This window comes from Rhododendron vialii, chromosome 5a (genome assembly GCF_030253575.1).
Source record: "Rhododendron vialii isolate Sample 1 chromosome 5a, ASM3025357v1".
NCBI lineage: Eukaryota > Viridiplantae > Streptophyta > Magnoliopsida > Ericales > Ericaceae > Rhododendron > Rhododendron vialii.
This window is the reverse complement of record NC_080561.1, coordinates 14,753,740-14,777,309: the sequence shown is the minus strand read 5'-3', so window position 1 is coordinate 14,777,309 and position 23,570 is coordinate 14,753,740. Positions and strand designations below refer to the sequence as shown.

The window sequence follows — 23,570 nt, the reverse complement described above, 5'->3', positions numbered from 1 at the left end:
AGAGTGTCTATTTTTTATTTAGGACCCTTTAGAGCAGATACTTGATTATGTGAACTCTAAAAACAAAAAATAATTATGACCTTTTAGGATAAAACAGTAAAAAAATAAGATATTCGCACCATTTCACATAGATTGAAAATTAGAGTACTTAGTTTTTAATCATATTTTTAAATATAAACAGTCTAAATTCTATATAAGGGGCTCGGTCTTTTAAAAAAACTAGTAGAGAGGCACGTGCGATGCACGTGGGAGCCCCATGTATGGAAAGTCGTTGCAACTCTGCACATTGCCATTGGCTTTATTATGTTTGTCAATATGAACTATCTTTTCTCAAAACAATTGAAATTGTATGTCATTGCACAAATGAATTTTTTTTAGGAACATGTAGATCATCATATATGCCAATAACAACCCAACAATACAAGACATATAGTTAGTCCCATTCTCAAGGCAGCAATGGCCAGGATAAGATGGTCTTACTTACGTTACCTTGGATGAACTTTACTAACAACAACATAACTGAAATTGCTAAACAGCAACATATAATATCTTCGATGACAAGTTGTAGAAAAAGCATGGGATAGAAATGAAACACCCCATAAACTATTTACCACCTCTTAAGCATCAATATAAATGATAAGGTTATCAATGCTAATGTTTTGCTTAGCCCACTGAAGCGCTTCAAATAGGCCATTGCTTCCACTTTTGTTGCTTATATGGTGAAAAGGGAATAATTATTTATTTGATATTGCCCATTGCTTGTAACAAGCCAAGCTTCTATCATTACATTCCAAGCACCATCCACTGCCATTTCCAATTGGCTTGGAAGCCAGCACGAACCCAATCTATGATAAATAAACCATTAGCATTCAGTCAGTATCATTGGCAACAAAACAGTCATTCAAAAACCATGACATATTATCTCAACATTTCAAAAGTGAATCTAAATTAACCTCATACCCAAACTTTTGTAAGCAATATAATCAATACACTTTAGTCATTCAACTGGTTATTCAAGGGCTGTGGATGTTTGGCATTTATTCATAGCTAGTACTTTGTCACTATAAACGCCATGGAGCAATTTAAGTTTTGATTTTAAGAATTTACCCAATGTAAGATATTTGTTTGGTTGTCTCAAGAAGTCATAGATGTGCAACACCAATTTTAATCTCTGAGCTTTAGAATGCTCTTAGATTGTAAAAATGAGGCAATACAATATGAGTACATTATGTATTCTCTATCAATGAGTACATAAAAGTTGGAATGGAATAATTTCTGCGTACAATTTGCCTACGTTTAGCTAAGCATTAACGATTATATATCGTTTATGGAATTTGGAATTTCAAGGAACAACATGCACCTTGTTCTCTTGTGCTTGGGCAATTTCTTTTAAAAGTGAAAATCTACCAAATGAAGGTCAAGATCATGGGCTGCATTTTGAAGGATTGGGCTTCTAGGTGATGCATTTGAATTCTATTTGGTCATAGGAAATTAGATGTGGTATCATGTTTTATGATATCAACACAAGGTAGTATTCATAAAGCTTTCAAATTCATACATTGTCAGCAAGATGATGGTGAGGAATCCTTAGGATGGGCAGTGAAAGTCACGAGAACATTCAGAGAAACGGTGTTGTTATGCCTTCATCTGCATATATATAAGTAGAAACCTCAGTTTAAACCAACCAAAGAGGCTAAGAAAAATGTATCACACATCAAAAGTATCATACTATGACAGAAATTTGATAAGTACTGGTGTCCATATTACTCTCAAGCCCAGCTATATATAAAATACCTTTTAAGATCACTTGCCTTTACTCCACTATATCTCCTATATATAGTACTTGGATAAATAAGCATATAAATACACATATAAATACCCAGTACATATCTATAACCATATTCAAGTGCAAACCAATATTTTGACGACAAGATTACTGTGAAGCATTTTATTTTGTTCCAAATCTATATTCACACATCAAACTAATTGTGAGAAAAACAACTGAATAAGATTAGAGAAGCATCTTCTGAGGCCAAAAGCATATAATTTGTGCTAGAAGATTTTCTTTCAAATATAAGCCAAGTTTGGAACATAAGGAAGAATATTTGTTTTGCGTCTGATAATGATTGCAACACATTATTTAGCGTATATCATATTTTTGTAGAGCTGTTTTTATTTTCTATTTTCCCCTCAAGACATCCGAGACCTCAATTGAGAGGAGATGTTACTTACATAGGAAACAGATAATACATCAATTGAAGCACCAATATCCTTGTTCAAAGAGGCACGCCCATATTGTAAGATTGCTCGAGAGACCTCGGCTGCATGATCCGATGTGCTGAACTACTGAACGGTCTCCTAAATTAAGTAATTAGCTCTTTATTCAAGGAGAAGAAGTGTAAAGAAGAAATCTCACCTTGATTAGGTAACAATCTTAACACACATTTTTCTATCTCTCGAACCAATTCCACTATCTGCAAACCATAACATCATGACCGATTATCAATAACTAATGCATTAGTAGTCCACAAAACTTGTGACATGCAAATGGACAAGTTAGTTATTATTCTACAAATGTATCTTAAAACCTTCTACAAATGCATACATAACTCCTAAGATTTGACAAATATGTTGTACGTTCCTAGAACAAACAGTCAAACATACATAGCATGTCACACCCTGGATTTTCAACATAATAATAATAATATTTTCAATGAAAATACTTCGCAACAATTCAACGTAATACCCCCAAATACTTTCCATAATCCATCCAAGAGAAAAAAATCAAGTTTTAAAAGTTTACATTAATGGCACACCTGCCCCAAATTCTTAAACAATAATCCCAAAAGAGTAAGGCAAAAGAATATAATTGAAATTGCGATTACATCTTCAAAGGGATTTTACAAAAGATGCCATGGTAATTCCTTGGTGTTAGCTTTCAAAAGTATGGTCAAATGCACAGCACGCACTCCATATCAATGCCCCTGAGAGGTACCTGTAAATAATAATAGGTTGAGCCACACTAGCCCAGCAGAGAAATCTTTGCTCAAACTATATGCATATGAGATGATTTATGCACCGGAAAGAACAATGACAACAGTAAGATTCTCACATGAACCGAAGCAAGGATCTATGACTTGATAACCGACACCGTTTCCACACTTGAAGCTTAACACTCTCTAAGTTCTCCGCTTTCAATATGTCAAATGTTCTCGATTTCTTTTCCGGGCAAATGGGACCCCGTGCATCCCATATTCGTTTCGGCATCACACCGAGCGGTGGATCCGTGGCTTTCTTGTGCACTTCCGGGCATTTCGGACCCCGTGCGTCCCATTTCCGGCATCCCACCTCATAGTGGTTCCGTGGCTTTCTTCGTATCGTTCTATTGTTCTAAAACGCAATTTTTCATTCTACAAGCCTCAATACCGTATAGCATAATCCATGTCAAGTTCATATCCTTCATAAAATATGCCACAATGCTCACATAATAACCCGAATGCATAAACAAAGGAAACAAGTATCATATTCATTTAGTTTTACGCTTATCCTTATTATAACGAGGTCCAAAAGAGTAGGGACGAACAACGAGTTGTTGGAACACAAGCAACAAAGTTTAGAGATGACTAGAATATGATTGGGGAGTGTTAGAGGTGATCGGGAGCCAATACAATCGACGATGATCAAAAGAGTTCAAAAACAGTTTTCTTAGGCATTGGTACCAATACCTCAAAAAGTAGGTATTGGTACCAAACCAATCCAGAGAGCAATCCAAGATCAAGATATTGATACCTCAAAAAGTAGGTATTGGTACCACTGCTTGACAGTGGACGATTTGCAGAAAATGAAGACTATGTATAACTTCGATTTCAACCAACTAAAGCACAAATTTGGCACACAATCAACCCATAAACATGTAGAGAGAGTAAGAATTCCCTACCTCGCCTTGGAGAACGAAACCCAACGGGATTTGATCGAGCCCTAGCCTTGAAATTCGAAATCCTTCGAGAATACTCCTCTCCGAGCTATATCCAACGAGATACGGGCTCAATAACAAGAATGGATGAAGGATTGAAGATTATTTGTCTTGGGTTTTGAGTGAGGAGTGAAGTTTTTGGTGTTGGAAGAGGAGAGAGAGAGAGTGCCGAGAGAAAGAGAGAAAGTGAGAAGTATTTTACTCCTCTACATACACACCCACTCATATATATACTACCCACACTTCAAATTGCACATGCACTCTCCCACAAACAATTCTATCACATTCACCCCAGTTCATTTAAACTCAATAAAATCCATATTTTCCTTAATTAAAATACTTAATAAATCTTTTATTAAGTTTTTCAAAAATACGGGTCCTTACATAGCAAGCAAGTACAAGCCCTCAAAATTACAAATCAAACTCTTCTTGCTAACCAAGCTGTAAAATCATCCAATCAAGATTATAATCTAGTGATAAAAAAAATCAAATTTCCCATGCAGAACTCCTATTTATAGAACTTCCTTTCCTTGATGTGTAGCTGGCCCAATCAAGCATACAACTATGTTTCATAAAATTGGTTCCAACAAATTTTCCATTCTATTTCCTTAAAATCGCTACGTCACTGGTATAGATATCCAGTTAGGAAAAATGACATGCATTCTCTCCCTTTGGACTGATCACCATGAAAATAATGGAAGGGAGGAGAATCTCCTTCGTGTTTGGTATTATGCTACAAACAATTTTTGTATCATGCGTCTATGAATTTGTCAATTCAATGATTTTAGAGTAAGTACCACTCACCTATGCTTAAGTATCTAGTTACTCTGCTTACAATAATGAACCAAGGCTATTGGTGAAAAATAAATGAGGACAAAGGAGATATATGAAAGAATACAAGATTATGCATGGGATTGTAGGGAGGTATTGTCGAACAGATAAAGTAATAACCAAGCACGTGATACGAGAGATCACGGGTCAAACCACCATGAGCGGTGGTCGACGATATGAACAAATGGCATGAGAGGACATTGGCATAAACTGACTGTACGGCAGAAAGAGACATACCGTTATATTGGTCCAAATAGTTAAACAAGGACCAAGTTACACGTAAAGTAGCTAGGTCTAGGTAGTCTGTTCGGCTACGAGATAGCCGAACAAGGAAAGAGCTCCAATTAAAGAGTGAGAGCAGAGGGAATACTCTAGAAGATTCCAGAGAAGTCATGTCCCGTAAAAGGAAATGAGATTCCAAAGAAATAGGATCTAGAAAAGATATCCAACGAGAATGGGATGTTCGGCCAGTTATGGAAAAGGGTCCTAAAAGGACTCTTTAGTAATAAACTGATAAGGGAACGAGAATCCAAGATATCCAGGATTTCCTATACGAGTTAGGAACCCTAGGGCAACAGGAATGCTTACATAAGCAAAATCTATAAATATAAGGTAAACCTAGAGGCAAAAGGTATGCAGTTTATTACAAACTAATCTCGTTCCTACTGATAATTAGGGTTTCTATAGTACGTGATACTAACTTTGGCATCGGAGGGCTTTTGCCACGAGAGGCAAAGGTGCACTCATTCCTTGTCTGTTTTGCAGATTAGGGTACCAACGACGAATTAGGATTCCGGTGAAAAGGCACGAATAAGCCGTAGCAATCCAAGTTGATCCGAAGCATCAATTGTTTTCATCCCCCTACAGCACGGCATTAAAGTGTTGGAACATATCTATACGTGGATTCTGACCCGAGAACAGAACCTGAGGTCGTGAATTGATTACCCGCTCAATGCCCTTGCGTGCAGCCCACACGAAAGGCGCCCGGCCAACTTCGTTGCCCTAGAAGGTGGATTTGGCTGCAACAGAACGATCAGAGCCTTGAGACGTGCATGCCTCCCTGCTCAATGCGATTTGAGGGGTATAGGACCACTACAGATCAGGACCCATCGTTAGAACTATCACTTTAACGCTGAGCTCGGTAACGTAAGCTTATAACCAAGTGATAAATGAGAAAGGGTTAAGTGTTAACAAATACAAAACCATATAGAAAGATTCTTGATACTTAATCCTTTGGAAGGCCCTTTGTCATATACAATATCTAACAACAATCATAAGAAGCTCATAATTGTTTTTACAAGGTTTTCTCGTCCGTTCATTTGACAAGCATAATGTAGTGTATACAATTTTGAAGACTTAGTCACAAATTCATGTAGGTCTTGAGAATGACCAAAAACAAGAAACACCTTGCCGAAATTAGATGACTACCTTATAAGTTATATCAATAATCCAAAAAGCATCCTAGACAACAGAGAGCAAAAACCTGGGATTTTAGAATATAAATGTGTAACCTAAAGCACAGCAAGGATTTGAATACAAGAACTGCAAGGATTGTGTACTAATATTCAATAACATGTGGAGGTGACTCATGAGATCAGACCCAAGCATAAGTGTCTCAACTCTCAACTATCTAATGAGAGATTTTTTTTACAGCCTAGGGGCACTATCATGAGCCCTGTGCTGCGTACACATTGGCTTGGGGTTTAGTACATAGTATTGGATCTCACATCAACATGTTGTGTTGAAGTGGCATAGAGCAACGCGTGACGGTGCCCAAGGGCACTGAATAATTTTTCCATATCGGTTAGTGCTTGTTTTTTTCGATGAGCCTCTATTAGCCCTAATTAATCTTAGAGAACAACTATATCTTCACGTGGATTTTCTATTATTTTAATGAAAGACACCAAACAAGTAACAAAATGGTTTCGCAGAACGCCACCCAAATACAACCAAAACCCATTTTGAAAAATCATAGAAAACCCTTTGATGTACCTTGTACATGTGAAATTTGTTTGCCGCAAATCGCTCTATTCCACAAAGCACTAACAAAAATTCAGAAAACAAAGAACAAAATAGAAAAGTGCTTGATATATATATTCTAAAGGATCAAACTAAGACCTGTGTTCCAGAAAAGACGCCATAGTCTCCCGACTGTAATAACTATCTCTAAGTGTTAACCCTAAAAAATAACTAATCCTCTATCTTGGGATATTCATCATCCAACATGTTTCCTTGCTAGGGTAATAATTGTGTAAAAAGTATGCAATCTGTAAATATATACTCTAACACTATCAGATTACAAGTGCTCTATGTGAATGGTACGGAGTAAAATTGGCAGGGAAGTTCTCAACAAAGCGAAACACCAAAGAGAGCCGACCAATATCAGTGTAGGGTGCTAGTGATGCCAAGAGGCAATTCCGTTTAAAGTCTCCAAAGTTTGGCATCCTCAGTGAACATTGAGCGAGTGACAGACACCAACATAGTAGATTTGGTTTGCACCATTGAATCATGGTCAATATGCAAACTATTTTGATGAACGGACAGAGTCAATTTAAAAGTGCGATTAAGATATAACAATGGAAGACTTGTATAACCAAAACTGAATAATGCCAAATGATTTTCCCAAAGTAACTATTTTGAGAGCAAAACCTTAATTGTGCTCCAACTTCCAAAAACTACAAACATGAAATTGTATTTTTCCAACATTGATCATGAGTCAATGAGTTTCTAGTCATTAATCAATAAGCTTTGGGGCTGTTTGAAACTCACGGAAAGTGGGTGGAGTAATCTCATGTATAACACAGATGGAGAGTTGATTCTTTAATTCCGAATTCCCATAGAAGCAATCCATCGAACAACTTAAGTGCAATAAATCTTTGTTGTGACAAAATCCATCATAATCTAACAAAGTATTGTATTGACATTTAGGGATTGCTTACCGTGTGAAAAGGTAGAAACGAATTTCCGTTGCACCAAAAAAAGAGAAAAGGTTGAAGCATGAAGCGATTCTGAGTGATGGGCAATGGTGGACGAAGAAATTTTGATTGATCTCGTAAGGGGGGCATTAAAAGTGATTCTGAGGCATTGGTGGGAGAGCCATATCCACTGCTTCGGTTTGGAGGAGCGGGAGAGGTGCGTTGCTTCGTTTTTGGAGATGGTGCACAAGTAGCCAAATGGAAAACGGGCAGAAGATGATGAGAAGGGAAGCACTATTTTGAGTTGGGGTGGCTCAGTATTCCTAGTAGTTTGAAGGGGTATTTTTGGTCCGTTGTTTTGTATCGTTGCGTTGCAGCCGTTGTATTGCCAATTGTGTTGTATTGTGTCTGTTGGGAAGAGGTGTCGGATAAGACACGTATTAATTACAAATGTTTGGGGCATTTGTTGAAAACAAAATGTAGGAAACACTTTCGTACATTTAAAAGATGTAATATATAGATATGTATGTGTCAATCTCTATAAAATGCCACGTAAGATTCTAATACATGAACCTTGTAAAAAAAATTAAGTGCTCCAATTTTTAATCAAGTAAATTAATATATTATGATCAGTTTTTATTTTTTTCATTTTATTTTAAAGAGTCATAATTAATTTTTATCTCTAGGGCTCTCATAATCAAGTATCTGCTCTACATGGTCCCAAACAGGGGTCGTACGGGACATTTTCCGTCCAAATTTCTAATTTTCGTTATCTATTAGACTAAGTAGATAATGGTATGATAGTTAAGGGGATAAAATTGTTAAATTGATATTTTATGGACTAAGTAGAGAAAATATATATAGTTCAGGAGATAAAAAAGAAAAAAAACTCTGAGTTAAAAGTTTTTTTTTCAAATTTTTTTCTTATTAGTTTTTTGTCGATTTTTTGTGGATGAGAAATCTAAAAAGTAAAAAAATTACAAGCGAAACCCAATTTTTTTTAATAAAGACGAAAAATGACTTATTTGGCTTATTTTTATAATTATTAAAAAAAAGGGTTTCAAATTTAGCGATCGTAATTTTTTACTTTTTAGATTCTTCTCGTCATGACAAAACAATCATCCACAAAAAAAATTAACAAAAAAAAAAAAACAAATACAATTTTTTTTAAAATAAGGATAAAAAAATCTATTTGGCTTATTAGGCCAAAATAGGCCTAAGTCACATAATTTTCGTGCGTGAGCGCGATGGCGAAAGCGTCTTCGAAACACATACAACCTACTAAAATTTGTGAGAGCAAAAAATGAAAGTGTAAGTGTAAGCGTAGTGCTAAAATTGAGTGCGAGTGCATGGGATTTTGAACAATTATGTGGCTATGGTCCAAACATGGAGAGTTAAGAGTCTATACTTTTCTGACTTTCTTTCCGATATCAAGAACCACATTTACAGCACACAGCCAATGCATTACACAAAATCAAACTTGAATAAGGGTCCTATCCCTCAACAAAGCTTCCACTGCTTTCCTACCCGAAACCAAAGCCCCATCAAAGGTAGCACTGGTCTGGTAATCACCACACAAGTACACACCCGGCCCGACCCTCGGGTTTTTCATCAAATCCGTGGGCGGGCTTTGATTCGGCTGTGCAAACCCTATCCGATAAGTCCTCAAGTGCTTCCACGACCCGACCATCGACTCTCCGAACCAACCTGAAAGCTCCTGAACAACCTCAGCCGTCAGATCCTCATCTTCCACATCCTCTAACAACCCGATCAACGAAACTGACACCAGAGCCTTCCCGGGCGGGCCGTATGACGGGGCCACATTGGTAGCGAAAAACATGTTGTTCACAATCCCCTTACCCGACCCGTTAAGAAACAAAATCGGGTCCCGATCCGGGACTTGACTCGGCTCCGCAGAGAAATACAAGCAAACCGTGCTCCGAGCCGGTTTCTGAACCGGCTTCCGGTTGAACTTTCCCGCCAAAAGCTTAACCGCTTCCGGTTCTTCAACTGCCACTATCACTCCCATCTCGCTCCTCAATCTCTCTCCGCTCTCCAACCCCACACTCGCCGAACCCGACTCGACGTCGACCGACACGGCTCTCGAGTTCAACCGAATCGACTCGGCGGGCAATTTCGCCGCCAATTGTTCCGGAATGGCGGAAATGCCCTTTGCCGGGAGGGTATTGTTGCCCAGGGCGAGGCACTTGAACACGAAATCGAACAGCCGCGATGTCGTCTCAAGCTCCGTGTCGAAGAAGATGCCGCCGAAGAACGGCCGGAAAAACCGATCCACCGCCAAGTCGGAGAAGCCGATCCGACTCAGCAACTCGGCCGTGGAAACCTCGTCCGACGAGAAAATTTCCTCATCGGACCGGGTCAAAACCCTAATCCTGGTCAACGCGATGAGGAGCTTGTCGAGGACGGAGCCGATGGGGTTGGTTAGGGTTCGGAGGGAATCGAAGAAGTGGCGTAAGGGGTCAGATACGGTGTGGAAGCGCCCACCGTAAAAAATTCTTGCGCCGGAGTAGAATTTCTGAAGGTCTAGGGTTTGGTAGTCCAGGAGCATTTGGGCTTCGGGGTAAGAAGTGATGAAGATTTGGAAGCCGCGGTCGAGGAGGAAGCCGTCGACGGTGTCGGTTCGGACGCGGCCGCCGACGGCGTCGGAGGCATCGAGGAGGAGGAAGGGGATGTTTTGGGAGGCGAGCCGGGTGGCGGCGGCTAAGCCGGATAGGCCGGCGCCGATAATGATGACTCCGGGTTTCTGGAGGCGGGGAGGGGAGGGATCGGGTGGGGTTGCGGGGATGGAAATTTGTGAGGAGGAGGATTTGGGTGGTTTGAGAATGAGGCGGCGGCGGCGGTGGTGGTGGCGGGAGGTGGGGGAGGAGAGAGAAGAGAGGGAAGGGTTGGAGAAGGGAGGAGAGAGGGTGAGAGACATTTGGATGAGATTGGGATAGCGTCATTGTGTTTTCCATCGTCGTTTTGGGGCTGTGGTTTTGCCGTTTTGGTGGACCGTGTTTAGGCTTATCCATTTTCGGTTGCTTATGTGGTGAGTCGAGGAAAAATTATTTGGTGGTCATGCCGCATTGTCACATGAGACACCCAACACCATTATACAATATTTTCTTTGAGACCTAATATCAAGTGTATGAATCTCACGAAAATATGTGATGGATAAAGGTGTTGAGCACTACGTGACGGTGCCTCAAGACTACTGATCGAATAATTACTTGCGGGTCATAGGTGATTCTTCAACCATTTCGGAGCTGGGTTTTGGTTTTGGGCAGCAACTGACTGTTTCTTCCAAGTTCTGAAGGTGAGGTGTAGGCTTGTTGTAGTTTTACTTTGACAAAATACAAGAAATAGGAGTAAATGAAAAGAGGAGATGAAAGTGTACAATGACATGCATTCATCCAACAGCATGGTACTAGCTAGTATTCAGCAATTCAAGTTGGTTTCTTTTTCTTTTTTTTATTGATTAATGAGCATTTGTTTGGTGTGTGACCAACCATGTTTGATGCGATTTATATAAGGCATGACCATGATGAGTTTAGATCACTAATGGGTATGGCCCTCATCGCATATGTTTTGTTGGCATTTTTGGTCTAACTGGATCGGTACCACAAAATTGTAAAGACAATATTCTGTTAACACTTTCTTTTGTATTTATTTAAAGCTTGATTTCAATCCTGTCTTCCCTTGCTTTTTCTTTCTTTCAGATTTCAGAAAGAAAAAGAAGAAGAAAAATCATAACAATGGCCCTTTTTCCAGTTCATATCCTCACATTCAAGGAGTGCTTCAAGCTACCCACATAAATCACATGTTGTCCCAAAGCAACCTTTCTAACCCCAACCTCATCAGCCAAGCTCAAATCCTTGCAGACATCCACCTTGAACCTCACCATCCCTTCTGTTTGGGGTTCCAAAAACACCTTCTCAAAACCCAACAAGTGCTTCTGAGGTGAATTGTGGACCGAAGGAGGGCTCGACGACAAGAAGACCGTGTCACTTCCTCTTATTTTCCCAATATTTTTAACTCTCAAATGGACGTCGAAAACCAAGTTCTGGCAACTCTGTTGTACAACGTCGATGGACTTGCATTTCGAGGAATGGCAAACGTGGCCTTCTTCCAAGGGGATTGATACTTGGTTAGGGGCAGCTTGGGCTAGTCGGTGGTAGAATGTAGAGTAGCTGAGTCCGTCCCCGAATGTGTAAACGGTTGGACCGGTGTAGAACCGATAGGTTCTTCCCGGGTAGCCTGTTGCAGGGTCCGGTCTCATGTTCATGTTTGTCATTGGGATTTTTGTGTATGCTTGTGGGTACCATGAAATTGGTAGCCTCCCACCTGCAATAAAAAGGGACTTTGAACTTCAAGTTTCGAGTATTAAATGCATACATAAACAGAACATTTTAACAACAATAACGAAATGGAAGTTCAAAAGGACACCAATACAGATTTATTTGGAGGTTAGTGCAAAAATGGTCTCTCTGTTTTTTTTTATACTCCTGTATTTTATGAACTGCAAGACAAATAGCAGTAAGACTTACTTGGATTGTAATACCCGAAAATGACATCAGCAATGGCGGCACCACCGGCTTCCCCGGGGTACCCAACCCAAAGAATACTCGTAATCTTCGAATCATCTTTAGCAAACTGCACGTCCATTCCCCCTGCGGACATGATCACAAGGATTACAGGCCCCTTGGAAACATTGGCAACTTGTGTTACCAAAAGTTGTTGTTGCCCAGGAAGGGTAAGATCGATCCTGTCGCGGCTCTCGGCTTCTATGGACAGGTCTGCGCCCATTATAAGGATGGTGGCGTCTGCTGCCGCCGCAATTTTCTTGGCATCGTCAAGTTGGGCCGCGGTGCAGGCCACGTTGGCGCAACCGGGAGCGTAGGTGGTTGCTGCTGAGGCTGTTAGGCCTTGTAAAGGAGTTGTGTACTTGCATGGATTTCCTGGAAAATAAATAATAAATAATAATAATGATAATAATCCGACAAGTGCTTTTAGATTAACTTGAAATCGTGAATGCTAAAATGATTCAGAAAAGTGTCGATAAGATGGATTTAACATGAGTTCTACTGAATGCCAACGTCTTTTGTTAAGGGATTTTAGATTTTTTTTTTTTTTTTTTTTGTGTACTTGCTTTTCAACCAATTTTGTCCTAGTGAAACTTTTCTATTCGTTAATTTGTCCACCAGATTTATTAATTTTAGGTTACTCTTGACAGGAGAAATTTCAAAATTTTAAATTATGGAACAAAATAAAAAACCCTCTAAAGACCAAAAATAAATAAAATAAGTGTCCAAACACAACTACGGATACAATTGTACCCGGAGCCGTCAGATGTGCATAAGTCCATGTTATCAAACGGATCCTAATACCGGATCAAAAAAAAAAAAAAAAAGGATCCTAATACAATTATATTTTAAAATTGTGTTTCGAGTATTACTAAAATTAATATCATTTCGCAACTTTTTGGGCTTTGTACAATGGACTTTTTATGTTTGATCCATGTGTTGAAGTTCCAGGTTTCTTAAGTCAAACCTCAAAAGGAAATTAAGCACAAAAGTTGAGCAACAAAAAACTAAGGACAGGCAGGTACAACTTGGGTATTTATTGTACTTCAATTCTGCTACGGAAATCGATCGAGCGTACCGACGGTCACGTAGGCCACTCCGGGTCATGCATTGATGATCTGAGCCGTTTAATAATTAAAAAAAAAAAACAAGCGAGCTTGTTAAAAATCTGCTCAATTCGATATGTGAAAGTGCTCGATCCAATCTTCCATTTTTTTCACAGATCCGAAATTTGAATGAATGATTGGATTGAGTACCTACACATATCGGATTCGGATTGAACTGATTTTTTCTAAGGCAACTCGGTTATTTTTTTGAAATTATTGAACTGCTCGAATCATCCGTGTGGGTCTTGTGTGGACGTGCTGGTCAGTGTGCCCGGTCGGTTTCCTTGGGTTTCTCATTATTACTTAATCGTAATGATGTGAACATACAAAATTTTCATATAGAAATCTCATAAAGAATGATGTGGTTTCTTTGGTCTTTTTGTTTGAAAATTGAAAAAAGTTCACATAAATGACTTCTAATTTCAGAAATATTCGTCACACGTCATTCCGAATTTCCGGGAGGATTTTCAGTAGGAAAAATTCTTTTTTGTAAACCATTGTCTGTCTTAGTTAATACCAAGAACTTATAAAGTACCTTCATAGTTGCCAATCATGGTCTTTGTGACATTAGCATTGGGTCCAATAACAGCCAGTGACTTGATCCCTGTAGGAGACAGGGGAAGTGATCCTTTACTGTTTTTAAGCAGCACAATCCCTTGCCTCGCAGCCTCACGGGCCAGCTCCTGGCTTGCCGCGGTGCACACATCGCTCGGCCCGAGCTTCCCGTATAATTGCTTGCTCGGGTCGCCGTCAAAGAACCCGAGCCTCATCAGTGTGGCGAAATTGTTTGTAACAGCTCTGTCGATGGCCGATTCGTTGACTAGACCGGCTTTTACTGCAGCTCCCGTGTGTTGGCCTAGGAAAGATCCGCAGTCGAGGTCCAGCCCTGTTGAATCAAATATGTTAAGATAGTAAAAGGTCGTTTCTCAATGCACAAATATTTTATTTTACAGACGAGTATAAGATCGGATTTGGATTAACACTCCAATTTACTGGTCACAGAAAAAGGAAATGGGATCAAATTCAAAGATTACAAATAAAAGAATTCAAAGTCGTACAATCTAAAGTTTATTTAGTTCAGTGAAATTCCGAAGAAAAATAGCCAATGACAGAATGCATGTAAAGTTTCTCAATTCCGCAAAAGGCAGACCGGGAGGCAGATGTGCCCGAGCGACCACCCTTTCCACATTTCAATTTTAGTAGAATTGTACTAGTAGTTTTATCTCGAATACGTTGAAATCAAATATATTCACCGGCCCAATAACATTTTGAACAACCCTACACCTACCTACCCTGTAGTTTTGGGAAAAAATAATACTACTTTTAGAAGTAAATCGACCTATAAATGTAGATTACTAGTTTTGTATTATTTTTACAACTTATATCGACATAGTTAATGTCGCATTTAATATGTTACAATTTTTTTTTTTAATGTTCACCCACCAACCGTGGAATTATGTGTCCATCCCTGCTTCTGCTCACATACAAATTAAACAAGAATTCACCAGTGAATGGGATCCAATTCTGAGATCAGAAATAAATGAATTTACAATTGAAGACTGTCTTTAGATTCGATTATTTGCTCACACATTAATGGAAGATTTTTTAGTGCTGGGTGGGTACCACGTGGTGCCCGCTCGACGCATCCGAGTCGTCCATTACGTTTTTGGATGGCTCAGATTTAGAGAGAGAGAAAGTGTTGGGGTGAGAGGAAAGAGGGAGTTACAATCTAAGCCGTCCAAAAATGTATTGAACAGTCCGAATGTACCGAGCGGGTACCACGTGGGATATACCCACCTGAAACCGAAAAATTTCTCCATATTAAGTGTAAAGAAATCTGCAGTTGGTGTGCCAGTTCTTCGGTAGGTCAAGGTAACCAATCAGATTAGGAGCTGGGATCCTCTGTCTCATTTCTTTGTACCATCCTTCCAATTCTGCCACATCATCACAACTTGACACTAATTTCCACTGACTAACAAGTTGTGGTCCAAAATTTATGACTTTTACATAAGTATTTTAAAAAATATTCAAATAAAAGTTCAAAAAACTTGTTGATTAGTGGAAACGCCCGTTAATCTTTTAATTAAAATTTAACAAAACTGCTACGTATCGAGAAAACTACCAATGACATATAATATTCACGCACCTTGCTTGTGACCTACACGACCAAATCAACACCAAATCAGTATTTTCTAGTGATTTCTCGAGACTTAAGTGTTACCATTAAGTTAATCAAATGATTCATGGTGTGACAAGCCGAAGAAGGGTGAGACAAAGATAGATGTAGAGAATATAAATAACAAAGTTATTCCTCTCTTTAACTTTAGATAAAATTTTTTTGATAAGTCGCTTTTAGATGAGTTGGTAGTTAACAATCTAATATGGTATCAGATCTATGTCCTGGTGGCCTAATTTCGTGTGGTCGAATCTCTGTTGTTCGAGTCAAATCTTCTCACGTCATCAATTCATACCTTCACATGTATCCAGGCTGCACGAAAGGGTCGTCCGAGTCAAATCTCTATCTCCTGAATTCGTACCTCCACGTGCATCTGGCTGCACGTGAGGGAAAGTGTGAGACTTTATCCCGCATCACCTATCTAAGCCATGCAAGCTTAGTTAATATTCTCTAGAGGTTACTGCACCTATCGCTAATTCGTTTTAGGTTGGAAACCTCTAAGAAATCTAATATAGTATCAGAGCAGATAATAGATCCTGTATTCGAATCTCACCGCATACCTAATGATATAAAATTTATACATGCTTGGCTCATTTGTGGAGAAGAGTCTGACTACATGTAAGAGGACGTGTATAGAATATAAATAGTAATAAAATTGTCTCTCTCTCTCTAACAAGTTTAAGCTTTTAAATGAATTGATGGTTAATAATCTAATAACGGGCGACAAATTCTCCCCAGCCTATTGAAAAGTTGACTCAGATAAGATAACACTATTAATAATTTGACTAAATGATAGCTCAGATCTTAAGTCTGGAAATCAAGTCACCTGCCAATATAGCCTTGGCTGCAGCCTCCTCTGGTGTTTTTGTGTAGTGTTGTTGATTATAAAAGACATCTACTGAATCACAATCAGAAACTATGTACCTGCAGCACCCAATTTTCATGCAAATATAAGACTCAAATCTTTGCTCAAATAGTACTATTATAGGAGTTCAGATCCTCTATACCCAAATGTCTTTGTACTGGTGTATGGTCCATTTGCGGCCACTGGATCAGGCAAGAATCCTAAAATCTCTTACAATTCTCACATGATTCAATGACCAAAAATCCACCGAACACCAGTGCAGAGAGGCATAGGGGCGGAGGATTTGAGGAGCTGGTTAAGCAAAGGTCATGGAGAAAACGTGATTTACCCGTTTAGTTTCCATTCGCCCCGAATTACACCCGACAGGAGATCCGGGTCGGCGCATGTGGGTTTTCCATTAACTTGGTTGTAGGAACACATGACACTTGCAACATTCCCATCAAGAACACAGCTCTTGAATGGGGGCTGGAATGTGTCATCCAAATCTTGCTGTGTCACCTAACTCACCCACAACAGATAACAAACACAATCAGTGAGATTTAGAGCAAAGACTTTTTGGAAAACCGGTAACGCCTCTGTTTTTTTGTTCTGAAAAAAATTGGAAGCGGAAACAAAACACCACTGTTGTTTCCAAAAAGAATACCCATTTCTTGTGTTATCTAGCTCGGCCACGGGCTTTCCTTTTTTCCGTTTTTATCAGTTTTTTTGTTTTCAGAAATAATAGGCATCGGAAATAAAAGAAAATAGTATCAGCCTTCATAATTTCTGAAACTCTAGCTAGGTAAAAAGTGTTTTCACTTCTTTTCGAATGAAGTTTCCATTCCATCCTCCGCGCGCCCATCCATTCTCCGGGCACACCCTTCTCCCTTCAACAACCCTTTCCCGGCCCGTCACCCACTACTCACATGTTTTCAAAACTCGATTTTTTGGAATCACGTTTACTGCTTTGGTAAATAGAAAACTGACCACGTCGTTACCAAACACCAGTAATAACAATAAAAAACATTTTGTTCCCATAACATGAGTAAATACCACGGCATTGAAGCGAGTGCGATCAACTCCTTTCCAGTTGTCAAGATCGTAGGCCGTGTAGTGTTTGCAGCATGAGGCAACCTTAAGCCGGTCTTTGTCGCCATCGTCTCTCTGTTGAAGTCCTCTCACGTAAGCCGACGCATATTTGCTCGTGAGTATGGGGTCTTCGCCCGGGGTTTCTTGGATTCTCCCCCATCTTGGGTCTCGGACGATGTTGATATTTGGTGACCAAAACGTTAAACCAGCCAATCCAACATTGTACATTGCTCTTGCCTCAGTTGAAACCACCTGAACAAAGAAAAAACAATTATACTTTTAGCTCTTTAGTGTGTTTTTCAATTAAAGTTTTGATATACAGTGTGTTTTAATTATACAAGATGATAGTATTTTTTTTTTCCTCACCCAATACGATTATCCATTCTTATGTTCTCTATGTCATCCAAAATGATAGCTAGATTACTTAATTTTTGCTTGGCAAATAGAAAAGAGCATAAAACAACATGAGATTGGTATAAATGAATCATGATTGGAATTGAAGATTGGCGCCACATTTTTTATCAGCCCTGCTATCCGCAGAGACGATTTGCAGAGAACCACGCAGAGAAAAATGTGTTTGGCCCCATTTCGGGTCCCGAAAAAATCTAGAAAAATATCCATAAATTTTTGAATATTATTTTATGGGGCCCTGTAAAAAATCAACTCCAGCGAATATCGGTAAGTATTACTTTTGGATTCGTAGGGGCGAAACTGCTCGTTTTGCTCTGCGTAGTTATCTGCAAATCGTCTCTGCTGTTAGAATTTTTGATTTTTTTATAACTTGGTATAATGGACCGTCTAATTTATAGATAAATTCCACCGTCCAATAATGAGGGTCAATTAAAATAGCGACAAAATCACGTATGGACGGACTCCACGGGAGGTTTCATAGCAAGGCGCAATCCTGAAATTTTGTTTGGTTGTCAAAAGACCAACACTACGCAAACCGTGAATTAAGATTGGAACTATATGACTGGAATGCCTTGGCATGTGTTAAAAGTTTTCAGCAATCAAACAAGAAAGCAATCAGTGTACTCTCTCTCTCTCTCTCTCTCTCTCTCTCTCTCAAGAAAGCAATCAGTCTCTCCTCCAATTCTAGTTTGCAAGCTGGAAGAGTCCCAATGCAGGACAGCAAATGGGGAGCGACTTTAGTTCAAGAGTATGAGCATAATGCTAAAAAGCAAAGAAAAAAATGCACAAAATTTTCAAATTAGTGCAGTTACTATGGGTGGCTGGCTCCACCAACTTTACTAAAAGTAATTCATACACAGCTCATTCCTTCATATCTCAAACATTATCCCCATTTCTCAAGGTACAGTATTTATGATTACCAACTGATAACGACCTTTCACAAACTGTTTTCGAAAATGAAAGCTTATTTGCTCTTCATGTGTTACGTACGTACTAGTTTCACAAGAATTATTTTAATTTCCGTACATTTCCAAAGCAAAATTTGCTTTCATTTTCTCTTTTGTTTGATACCCAAGTTTTCGGGGGCAGCTCGAATAATCATAATCATGTGAGATCATAAACCTAGAGTTTACTAGCAGAGGCCGACTTGATGCCAGAGCAAATATTTCGTATGATTAACTTTAAAAGAGTTGATATCACTTTAGAGAATTTTAAACCCGAGACTTAATGAGAGAGCAAGCTTTTAAGTTCCCGGTGTTGACCACTAGACTAGCCATTGGATTAGAAATATGAATCTTAGACTCACATCTATTTCTGTCATCACCCAAAAAAATCAAAAGGGAACACGAAACAAGAACGCATGTGTACGTAAGCACATTAATGAAATCAAAGCCTGAAACTACTCTCTCATTGTAGATCAGCCCAAACCAATTTCCTCAATTAAAATTAAAATAAGGAGAGTGATTTTCACACTCCTCTTTCTACTATTCATACTCATTTTTTGTCTTTATCTATTTGAATTTACTATCTTGCCCTTTTTTCAATACACTTTTTCACACATCCAATGACAACATGGTAAATTAATGTGGATAAAGACAAAAAAGAAGTATGAATTGTAAAATGAGGAGTGTGAAAATCATTTTCCTTGAAATAATAATGTTATATACATATGCCTTACATCAATTACACGGTTATTTTAACCGAGAATTGTGGATCAATCAAATTCACAGAAATTATCCCCAAAAAGTCCAAAAAGAAAGACAAAATGAAAATGTGGATTATAACAAAGTAGCAAACTAATCCAGAGATGATAAAACAAGAGGGAGAGAGAATGCTATTCATTTGCGGATGGATCCTCTCCCGTAGTCACCGCGACAGTTGCCGAAGGTGTCTCACAAGTATAGATTCTATAAGAGTACTCTTACTAATAAGAATATGTTGTATCATGAGAAAAATATGAACTGTCGGGGTCCGGGACAGGGACAATAACGGGAGATGATCTCTTTTTTTTATTTTATATTTTTTTATTAGCCCAATCGCACAATTGTTACCTCGAAATGAGAGATACCCATTTCCATAAACAAGTCCTTAATCATATGGATCACAAACTCATGATCTGAAACCCCTCAAAACATCAAAAGAAACACAACATTCTCACACAAAAACATACTACTGTAGTTTAGATAGATAGATGTGTACGTACCTTTCCAATGGTTTCAAACAGAGTGACATTGAAAGAAGCCGCAGTGAGAATAACCTGAGGGAAACTCGTAGCACCAGGGACTACGCTCGAGAACTTGGTCCCGGGGCCCACATAGGACACCCCATGTAAAGCCTCAGACCACCACTCGTATTTTGGTATCCCCAGTCTGCTCACACTCCCAGCTGAGTCCCCCAGGAACCCGATTTTCTCCTCCAGCGTCAGCCGCTTCACCAAATCCGCCACCCGCTTCCCCGCTGGCAGCGCCGGATCGCAGAATGAGTAATTCGCCAGGCCCGGGTTCGATTTCACGTCGCAGGCGAAGACGGCCTTCGATTGGGCAGAAACCCGGGTCGAGAAATGTAGGAGAACCAAGATCGCAATGTGGAAGCAGAGGGAAACAGGGGCATTCCCCTGTTTTTTTGCTCTGTTTTGAGCTGATGCCATTTTTTTTGTTCTTAGGAACTTGGGTTGGGATTGGTTACAAAGAATGGGTTATTAGGGTGTAAGGGGATTTGTTAGTTATATATAGTCTCATTCTATATAGAGAGAAGTGTGGGAGAAACATTCAATTTTTAGACACATGTTTGTTTTGTAGCAGTCCGTGAGGGATCATTGTACTAATACGCTCTGATGAGAAAAAAAAAAAAAAAAAAAAAGGTACTTGATTTTGTTTACAATATTATTATTCTGGAAATCTACTCTCTCTCTCTCTCTACGTATATAATACTCCGTATACATCTATTCCCTTTTGGTTTCTCTCTAGTCTGTCACTCTGAATCTCTCCTTCCCTTTCCCAAATAGTAGTATAATTCTCCGTAGTAGTAGCTGGATTTGTTGAAACAAGAATACGAGTCGGTGAAAGTTTTTCTTTTGTGAAAGCTGAGTTGGGGTGTGGTGCTTTTTGGCTGGAAGTTCTGCTTCAGTAGCGGACCTACTCAAAGATAGAGAGAGAGAGAGCGAGAGCAAGATGGGAGAAATTTTTCAATGCCGGATGGGTACGGGCCACGTAGTGCCGAACACTCATCTTAGCGGTCCGAACGTATTTTGGATGGTCTATATCTGCTTGGGCTTAAGGGGGTATTTTGGTAATTTTATATTAAAAAATTATCTAAACAAATCTGGCACCACGTGGCCATGCCCACCCGACACTGCAAAACTTCTCGCAGGAGAGAGAGGAGGAGATTTGTGTGTGGTGATGGGATCTTCTGTGACTAGGCAATATTATTGTACACTCCAATAGAATAAGCCCACGTCAAAATTATTACTCAAGCATTCGCACTGGTGTTTATCATTTCGCCTTTGTCTTTCTCATTATAGGCCCATAAATACTTTCATTTTGCCCGAAAAATGGAAAGGGTGCTACACCAATATATATGTCATTTTACCATTCTCATTTTTTCTCCCTCTCTCAATTAAAAATGGCAACTTTGTCATATATTTTCTCGAATTTAGCAAATAAAATGGCATTTTCTATGATGTGAGAAATTTTTGAGTTAGTGGGTGTGGGATGGTAGTTGTCATTTCTACAAAAAAAAAAAAAAAAATCTCAAAAATAGCAATCGATGTGGATGCTCATACGTGTTATTCTTCTTAGCTTTTTGGGCTTTTTGATTTTGTCCTTAAATTTTTTTCGCATTTGTTAGGTTTTTACGCTCACTACAAGAAAATCGTTCTATAGCAATGGTCGAAAGCGTTGCCAAAAAACCCAAAAACCGTTGGTAGAGACCCGTTTAGGCTATACCAACGGTTTGGCCAAACCGTTGCAATAAACCCGTTGCTATAGAGGTATAGCAACGGTTTTGACGAGCGTTGGTATAGATTTTTTTTTACCAACGGTTTCATTATAACCGTTGCTAAAGGCAATTTTCATTTTTTTTAAAAACCAACCACTGTGTGACGTAAGCCTCCACGTGGCGCAGACGTGGCAGCCACATGTCACCCGCGTGGCGCTGACGTGGCAGCCTTCATGGCGCCCGAGTCCACATGGCGGGCGAAATATTCTTGCTCCTCCTGAGAATCGAAACTCCGACCTCGTGTGTGCGCGCGCGTGCGCAAACCAACTGTGCTAGCCAATAAATTGTGAAAAATTATACACCTTTTAATATTTATACTATACTAACCGGTTTTTTTTAATTCTTTTTTTTTAAATCCGGTTTCTAGTAACGGTTAATGAAAATCGATGCTATAGACCAGTTTATAGTAACGGTTATTGAAAACCGTTGCTAAAGGTCAGTTTTTAGCAACGGTTAATGAAAACCGTTGCTATAGTCCAGTTTTTAGCAACGGTTAATGAAAACCGTTGCTATAGTGTTGTAATCTACTAATGGTCACATGAAAACCATTGCTATAGTCCGGTTTCTAGTAACGTCTTGTAAACCGCTACTATACACCATCTATACCAACGGTTTTTTTAACCGTTGCTAAAAACCGTTGGGAGATCCTAAATTTCTTGTAGTGGCTAAACTTTTGTGATTTATTCGTCTCGGTGAAAAGAATCAGAAGAATAAAAAATTATGACTTTTACCAAAAAAAAATTGAAATATCCAAAACAAAAGCTTTTTGGATTTTTCCTTTGATATTTCAACAAATATTTGGGTAAAATTGAAAAAAATTACTTTTCCGACTCTTTTGGTCGAGATAAATCAATTTAATCTATAAAAATTTGGCGCAAAACTAATAAATACAAAAAAATTTAAATAAAAATAAGATCAGTAAAAAATCCAGAAAGCTAAGAAGGGGTGGATTTTAGATGGTACATCTCCAAATTTCTTTTTCTTTTTGTGTTTTTCAGATTTTGACAGCAAAAACTTAAGTCACGTGATGCGTGTATATGAACGTGAGTGCAAGCAAAAATAAAGGTTAGAAGGTGCCTTTTTAAAAGGACGCTCGGCAGAAGGTTGGGTTAAACCTCGATTCTATCTGATTCGATCGAGGCATTGACCAGTGCTGGGTTCGGTCGAGTTCAGTTCGACACGAATGGCATTTAGACAAGTAGTATGAACGATCGACCTATGCTGAGGTTGACATTCAAGCTTTCTTTAGGCTCGAACTTGGTAGTTCGGCCAGCTCATAATAAGGTCGAGTCAGGCATCGAACTCTTAGGTTTGGATAAATAGGCTTGATAGAGGACAACGCTCAACCGCCAACTCATATCAAGGACAACACTCGACTAATGAGGTTTGGACTTTTAGGTTCGGCGGACTCATGCAAGCCAGCTCATCCACATGAGTTTATCCGCCCTGGACCCTATGTTAGTTGTGACTTCACCTGGAACGGTTAGGGCACAAGATTGACACAAACGCACATGGGTGACAGCTCATGCACATGCATGATAATGACCTTATTCAGTACGTCACGCATGAATTACGTCAGCTGAAGCAGTTACCGAGTGTGCGAGGCACGCACTGGCTTGGAAGGCAAACCAAAGAGGTCTCTATAT

The 23,570-nt window shown here is 39.2% G+C and overlaps 2 protein-coding genes and 1 long non-coding RNA gene across 3 annotated transcripts; all 3 read right to left on the bottom strand.

Annotated features, from left to right (window-relative positions):
- Positions 1–316: 316 nt before the first annotated feature.
- LOC131326674 (uncharacterized) lies at positions 317–7,959 on the bottom strand. The gene is made up of 3 exons (XR_009200073.1): positions 7,744–7,959; positions 1,559–1,647; positions 317–845 (listed from the first exon to the last, which is right to left on the bottom strand). It is a non-coding gene; the product is annotated as an uncharacterized LOC131326674 (long non-coding RNA).
- A 1,149-nt stretch (positions 7,960–9,108) lies between these two features.
- LOC131325663 (15-cis-phytoene desaturase, chloroplastic/chromoplastic) lies at positions 9,109–10,743 on the bottom strand. The gene has a single exon (XM_058358025.1). It carries the CDS (start codon positions 10,655–10,657, stop codon positions 9,194–9,196), a length of 1,464 nt encoding a protein of 487 aa, XP_058214008.1. The 5' UTR covers positions 10,658–10,743; the 3' UTR covers positions 9,109–9,193.
- A 618-nt stretch (positions 10,744–11,361) lies between these two features.
- Positions 11,362–21,041, bottom strand: LOC131325662 (beta-xylosidase/alpha-L-arabinofuranosidase 2-like). The gene is made up of 7 exons (XM_058358024.1): positions 20,132–21,041; positions 17,482–17,769; positions 16,778–16,947; positions 16,411–16,508; positions 13,944–14,294; positions 12,267–12,677; positions 11,362–12,063 (listed from the first exon to the last, which is right to left on the bottom strand). Exons 1-7 carry the CDS (start codon positions 20,573–20,575, stop codon positions 11,492–11,494), a joined length of 2,334 nt encoding a protein of 777 aa, XP_058214007.1. The 5' UTR covers positions 20,576–21,041; the 3' UTR covers positions 11,362–11,491.
- Between the last annotated feature and the right edge of the window lie 2,529 nt (positions 21,042–23,570).